The sequence below is a fragment of the Sorghum bicolor genome, chromosome 4 (genome assembly GCF_000003195.3).
Source record: "Sorghum bicolor cultivar BTx623 chromosome 4, Sorghum_bicolor_NCBIv3, whole genome shotgun sequence".
Classification (NCBI taxonomy): Eukaryota; Viridiplantae; Streptophyta; class Magnoliopsida; order Poales; family Poaceae; genus Sorghum; species Sorghum bicolor.
The window spans coordinates 12,703,098-12,710,861 of record NC_012873.2 but is presented as its reverse complement, the minus strand read 5'-3'; the positions used below and the strand labels follow the sequence as shown (position 1 = coordinate 12,710,861).

The window sequence follows — 7,764 nt, the reverse complement described above, 5'->3', positions numbered from 1 at the left end:
GATAGAAAGAATGTTTTTTTGCATCTGCTTCCCGAAAAATTGTGTCCCATTCACCAGAAATTAGGCCAATTAGTTCAGAGACCTTATTTAAACAGAAGCAAAGCAGGGCAGCATGGCATTGGTCCCGGTCACTTTGACAAGGCCCAGTCCTGTGCTTCATAGATCTGTTTTGGTCTTTGCTCATCATCTTTAATGGTCATTGGTCCCGATCCAGGGACTAAACAGAAACAAAGAGACCCTATATTTTTATCGCTACCTGTTTGCGTGTCAGACCCCACTCAACGTGACACTGGCACCTGAACCAGAGCCCAAAGGTTGAAAGTAGCACTTGTATTTGTATGGCGTAGGCCCAATACACCAGTACTGTAGTGTAGAGAGACCATCGATAGGTACAGCTGTACAGTAGCATGCAATTCAACAATCCTGACGCATCAGCTGGCATCCCCATATCCTTCCTCCTATTTTGTACGCTATAATCGTTTTTTAGTTTTGAGGATTCAGTACCACTTGTATAGTTGTATGGGTACAGTAATATGTAATTCAACAATTCTGACGCATCAGCTGACATCCGCCGTATCCTACCTCCTGCTTGTACATAGGACTGGTTTAGTTCACGGAATTTAATTTTTTGGTTTTGACTACCGTAACACTTTTATTTATATTTGCTAATTATTATCAAATTATGGACTTCGTAGGGCACGGCGTTGTTCGGACGTTGGTTGTTCCTTTTATGTAATATCGAACTGGGGAGCAGTCTACTAGGTTGGTTCACTTGTTAGACCACCTAGTATGCTAGATGCGTGTTGTTTGTATTGGAAACTGTTTTCTTCTTAATAGCAAATGATACGCAAATCTTTTGCGTATTTGAGCAAAAAAAGATTCGTCTCGTAAATTATAGATAAATTATGTAATTAGTTATTTTTAGAATCTATATTTAATGTTTCATGCATGTGCCGCAAGATTCGATTTAAACAAAAATCTTGATTTTTTTTTTTGAAATTAAACAAGGCCATAAGTTCAAAATGGACGCACGCTATATAGTCCTTTTGAGGATTCAGTCCACTCTGATTTTAAATAGGCTGACAATATCGACCCGGACTGCGGCGCGTGCAGCAACGACGAGGACGACCTCTGCTACGGGTGCCAGTCGTGCAAGGCCGGCGTGGTGGACGCGGTCAAGCGCGACTGGAAGCGGGCCGCCATTGTTAACGTCGTCATCCTCGCCTTTGTTGTCGTCGTTTTCTTCGTCGGCTGTTGTGTTGTGCCTTTATTAGGAACAGCCGCCGGGACAACTACGTCTACCACAGCGGTTGCGGATGGAAACGAAGCGGTGACGCTTAATCTAACTTCTAAATAGTCTGTAGAGAGATGACTGATTTACTAGCTGCTGGCTGCCGATGTAGGTTCCCTGTGATCTGCGTTAGTTCAGTATTACATCAGCTTGTATATTAGCCTGAGTTCGTATCACTTAGGCCCTGGTTGGATCCCACAGTCTAAACTTGTCTGGCAGATAAACTCAAGCGAATAGACTTATATGAACAGATTCAGTTGTACGCTCTGGGATTTCGTAATTCCATTCCCTCTTTGTTCATGCATACAATTTTACCTTTCTTGCAGTATATCAGCCAGTGATTCAATGTACGCTTGGGATTTCTTAATTCCATTTCCTCTTTGTTCATGCAAGTACATTTTACCTTCCTTGCAGTATGTTAGCAAAATTTCGCTGCCTGTTCCAAACTTCCAATTTCCCATAGATCAAGTATGCAGGCAAAATTTATTGTCATTTGTTAGCAAGCCCAATAGAGACAGCACGTGACTTTCGAACTAGGGAAGAAATATGCCTCCTTTTTACTGATACTTGTAGTTACCTGTTATCAAATCAGTAGTAATGGTACTGATAATAAAGTGGCCATGAGAACTTATCTTGCCACCATGATGAACATCCATCATCTAAAAATTCCTTTTACCGTAAGCTAGAGATTGTCAATTTATCTTCCACATGATCATTCTACCGTATGCTACAAATTGCCAATTTGAGATTGGCAGCCTTTTCTATGTAAGAACAGCACTCGAAATTCTTGATACCCCGTGTAGTCAGATTGCAGCTGAGCAAGGCACTTCAGTCACAATCTCTTCAACTAAATTTCCTTTCACGCTGATAGAACCAGCATTTCATTAAGAATACTACAATAGTACACTGACAGAATGCATACAAGTTCCAAATATTTATGTATCACAATAGAGACCGATGGAAAACAAGTCAAAGGCATACGAGATTTAACACAAGTACACAACATAGTCCATGGTGGCTATTCTTAGTATGGTTATTCAAAAGCAAACACCCCATTGGAAACACTAAAGCTATGCACCAGTCCCTCAATCCTCGTCTCTCTCAGGAGGGAGGCCACAAGGAAGCAGCATTTTCTGTGTAAAGAAACAGTCGAGCAATAAATTTAGTGTTATCTCATTAATGCAAGTGTATGCTAGAAAATGGACAAATATGCAAATGAAGCCCGTGAACTATGTATATGGAGAAATATCAATAATCTTCTGGTACACAAGTATGAGGCATGCGAACAATGAAGCCTGTGAACTATTAACTATGGCAATATTCATATCCCACTAAAACTTTTGGCTTGAAAAAAAAAAGGGCAGCAATCCACTAAATTTGATGGAAGGTTAGATGCCAAGTTCACACATGTATGGGGTTCATTATCATTGTGCGTACTCCAGTTCTGTTTTTAGATACAGTGTTGCATGCCCGTGTTGATTTCACACTTAGCTGGACCACATTAGTTGTCTCCATTTATTTTCTCGATACATATTCACTTGCAATAGAGATTGCACAAAAGGGTTGTGGACTCATTTGCTTCAAAGGATACAATGCTTATAAAATTTGTGAACAACCAAGAGTGACTGTTTCCCAGGTTAAGATGGATCCTAGTTCAATAACTTTCACTAGATGGCTGCTGGATGATTTGAGGATGAATTGGGATAATATCATGAAAGATATATATGACTTTCAGCTAGTAGATGATAAGGACTTAGTCACATAGAAACTAGGGGAGAAGGGCAGTTTTTCTGTCAATTCTGTGTATAATGCCTTAACCAGTAATGATGCTGGCCCTTATAATAAACAAATTTGGAAAGGAAGAATACCAGCCAAGATTAAAATTTTTTTATGGTTGGTTATGAATAACGCAATTCTCACTAAGGATAATCTAATTAAAAGAAAATGGGTTGGAAGTCCACAATGCCACTTTTGTGCTGAAGATGAGACTGTTTTTCATCTCCTTTTTCAATGTAGCATGGCCAGAGCTGTGTGGGCTGTAGTTGCTCACTCTATAAAAGCTGATAATGTCCCCAGGTCCCTTCAGCAATGTTGGGCTTGGTGCGAAAGATGGTTGCCAGCTGGAAAAAAGTTTCATACTTTAGGGATTGCAGCTATATGTTGGAGTATTTGGAGAGTTCGAAATAGTATCTATTTTGAAGGCAAAAAAGTTTCAAGCCCAATATCAATTATTTCAATGGCTTGTTCGCTCATGTGTTACTGGTCAGGCTTGTTTCTGGAAGCGGACAAAGATGATCTGGTGGCTGGCGCTAACTCGATGCTGGCAATTGCTCTGAAGCTTCTGAACAAGATGTTGAAGCAGAACCCTCTCTTGTTTAAGGATGATAAAGAAGAAGACCAGGACAGAGAAGCTTGAGACTGCCTTTCGCATGATGGATGTTTGTTGGTGTCCTGAAGGAAGATCTGGAGCCAAAAGCAGTAGTTCTGTTCTTTTGCAAACTTTATTGTTTTCTGCAAATTCTCTAAATCTGCTTTGTCTTAGTTCGTCAGGCAGTTTGCTGGTGGGGTCTTTTTTTGGTGGCTGATTATCATGTTATCTCTTTGTTTCTGTCTAAAGTCTGTTAAACTCGATAACTTTGTATTTCTGTTGATCTCAATGGAAATGGGGAGGTTCCTCGTGTCAAAAAAAAGAAGAACAGTTAAGCCAGAAGAGAACTGGTGGCACTTAGGCATTTACAATGGAACACAGTAACTGCACTTAGATACTCACACATGGCAGGCTATAAAAAAAAACAGCAATGATGCTAAGTACGGAAACCCTCATCTTGCACTAGCCATAATTCTACTACAATATTTATTCTCTGGAATTGTTCTATACATTTGAGCTATAACTTAGAAGAGTGGAGGCAAGTTGTCTTACATACCTGCATGAAATTGTAACGTTCTCTTCCGATCGATTCATTCTCAGCAATGGCAAAATATGCTAGCATTGGATAGTGTCCAATATAAGAGGCATAGCTGTCTCTCTGGATGTTTACAGCCCATTCACTGTAAATAAGGAAAACATTAAGTGATAATGTCTTATAATTTTGTAACCTCTTTTGTTACAAAAATAACAGGGTACTTACAATCTGGACAAATCAGCATGCCCTGTACCAACATATTTGGCTTGAAGATGCTCAAGCTGAGAGTTTATGTTGAATCTATCGCTAGCCTTTCAAATGGTAAATTGTGTTAGAAATATTGTATTTAAAATGTCAGAAAACCTAGCTAAACGAACACTGAAGACTAAGATCCAGTTGAGCCAAAGTGAGCATAAAGAGAAAAGGGCAGAAAACATCAGAAGTCCCACAAGCCCAGGTAACACCCACCACATTTCTTAAAGTCTGCCAGACAGAGAAATGAACTACAATATCTGAAATTCAAAGTGTGTACGAGTGAACTTTAATAAATAAACAACAAAACACAAATCCATGCTCTTACAGAAGGTATATCAAGTCCCTATTACACCAGGGCTATGTGAAATGATCCATGTCCCATACAACTACAATCCTCCACAACACTCGAAAAAAATATATGCACAATGCACTCCAGAAAGAGTATATATATTATACAAAATTAACGCCCCAAAGCATTAATGTAAGCTCAATCAAATAACAAGCAGCATGTAGAACAAGCCCTAGTGGGTAATGCTTTGGTTATGATAAAAAAGAATAGCAATTCCACCACCAAACACTGAACCGCACGTCCAATCCGCCCTACGCTAAATTTATCAGACAAAAAGGGATTGAGTTCATTGTATTTCAGGCCTCTATCTAAGAGTTTCGTAATTTCAAAACAGGACAGGAAAAGCGTGGAAGAACAGTTCTCCACTTTTAACCAAATGAAAATTTCTAGGACCACAGCATATAGAACACAGATCACAATATGTTGCTTTAGTTGCCCTAACTGCAGAAGAAACCAAACGACTGCGTGTCTGCATCAGCCGCACGCAACCAATCAAGAGAGATAATCCAGGGAATACCAACCTGCATGATGGTGTGCTCTGGTTTGGCACCTCAAGCGAACGCTGACAACTCCGGATTTAGAAGCGTGCCTAGAAGCAGTGGAGGACATGGGCGTACACCAGGGGCGGATCCAGTAAAGAGACATGTACACCCAATAATTTTTGCAAAAACTTCGAAGTTAGGAGGATTGTCAATCAAATAGCTAAATAGCTTTAGGTTAGGGTTTCGGTGCTCAGCTTCGCACCGCATAAGGGAAAGGAAGAGAAGGGGTGGGAGTACCTGGTAGGTGCTCGTCGCCGGCGAAGAGACCAAGGAAAGCCTCAGCACCTGACCTAGGGCGGCGGCGGCCCAACAGTCGTCTGGGACTGGGAGCGAGAGCAAGCGAGACTCCCAGGGAACGAGATCGTTGGCATTTAATTTTCTCTTCTTGTTTCTTTTTATTTTTTGGTATATTTTTTAGTTCATTTGTTTTCTTTTCCTTTTCTTTTTTTCCTTATCTCCTATACATTAGTTTCTCTTTTTTGTTTCATATATTCTTTTTTTTCTTTTCCTATCTTTCATTTCTTTTCGTGCTTTATTTTTCATTTATATTATCTTTACTTTTTATTATATTTATACTTATATTTTTTTATTTTATAGATGTTCGTGATGTACTTGTAATGTTCTATTTTTTTCTTTTGATTTCCTTTTATTTATTCCTTTTTGTTTTCTTTTTGTAATTATCTTTTTCTTTGATTTATGTTTTTATTTCTTAATCTATTTTATTTATTTTGTATTACTATAGTTAATTATTTTGTTTGTTTTATTCTGTTTTTGTCTCTGTGTTTCTTTTTTTGTTTTTCCTTAATGTTTTTATATATCTTTTATTTTTCCTTGTTCTATTTACTCTAGTTAATTGTTTTAATTTTTGTGTTTACTTTTTTATTTTATTTTATTTTATTTTCATGACATGTTATGTTTACTTTTTAGTTTCTCCTTTTTTTCTTTTTTTTATATTCGCACATGTGATTTTATATTTTTTATTTCTTTTCTTTTGTTTCTTTTCTAATTATATTTTTATTCAATTCATGTTTTTTCTTAATTTTTTTTCTTTTCTTTTTCCTTTTTGTGCTTTACATATTTTTTATTTTTATTTTAATTTTTATGTGTTTATTATTATTTTAATTTTTTATAATTTTTGTATTTTTTTACCTTCCTTTTATTTCTTTTTTCTTTTCTTTTTTATATTATCTTTTATGCTTTACTTATTTTTTATTTTTATTTTAATTTTTATGTGTTTATTATTATTATTTTCATTTTTTATAATTTTTGTATTTTTTTTACCTTTCTTTCATTTCTTTTTCCTTTTCTTTTTTTATATTATCTTTTATGATGTTCTACATTGTTTTTCATGATTATGTAGTGATGTTCTTTTTTATGTTCATGTACATGCGATGTTCTGTGATGTTTTCTTTGTGTTCACGTGATATACATATAATGTTTCAAATATATGATGTTCTCGTAGTATACATATGATGTTTTATGTTATTTTTTGTGATGTTCACATAATATATACGATGTTCTATAATGTATTTAGTGATGTTCTATGGAGTTTTTTGTGATGTTCACTTAATACACATATGGTGTTCTATGATTATTTAGTGATGTTCATGTTCTATAATATATTTAATAATGTTCTATGGTATATTTAGTAATGTTCACGTACTACATAAGTGATGTTTTGTAGTATATTTTAGGATATTTAAAAAGTATCCATGTGATGTTCTTTTAATTTTTCTCCATTACATGTTTTTATTCTTTTTTCCTTATGTGTTTTCTCTAGATGTTATTATTTGTACTTAAGACATTTTATTTATTTGTTTTTTGTGTATATCATATTATAAATTTTACGAATCTAAAACTAGAATACCTATTCAATAAAAGAAAATGTTTTATCTTTATAAGATAAATGGTCGTTAATTAAATTTTATTCAAATATATTCATGTGAGTCCTTGTTTTGAGCATTTGCTGCGAGGAATGTAATGGTGTAATCAGAATTTATTTTTGATATTTGGTTCAGGAGTTATGACTTTTTTTATAGTTATAAGATTTATTAGCATGTATGGGTGAGTAGGTCAATGGTGATGGGACAGCTGTCATATGTCTCCATGTTCTCCTGCTTTACCAGTGCAGGTTAGGCCTTGTTTAGTTCTAAAAAATTACAAAAATTTTCACATTCTCCATCATATCGAATCTTTAGACGGATGCATAAAGTATTAAATATAGATAAAAATAAAAAAATTAATTACATAGTTCATCTATAATTTACGAGACGAATCTTTTGAGCCTATTTAGTCCATGATTAGATAATATTTATCAAATACAAATGAAAGTGCTATAAAGCCAATAAACGAAGGGCCTAATAATTTATGTGTTGCCACAATTTCTAGCCAATTACGAACAAGGTTAACGTTGCCGCATGCATC

The 7,764-nt window shown here is 35.8% G+C and overlaps 1 protein-coding gene across 1 annotated transcript; it reads right to left on the bottom strand.

Moving 5' to 3' along the window:
* On the bottom strand, nucleotides 2,132-5,736 carry LOC8059073 (uncharacterized protein At4g14342). Its single transcript, XM_002451872.2, has 5 exons — nucleotides 5,578-5,736; nucleotides 5,320-5,387; nucleotides 4,420-4,505; nucleotides 4,216-4,339; nucleotides 2,132-2,424 (listed from the first exon to the last, which is right to left on the bottom strand). The coding sequence occupies exons 2-5, from the start codon at nucleotides 5,323-5,325 to the stop codon at nucleotides 2,377-2,379; spliced, it is 264 nt and encodes an 87-aa protein (XP_002451917.1). The 5' UTR covers nucleotides 5,326-5,387; nucleotides 5,578-5,736; the 3' UTR covers nucleotides 2,132-2,376.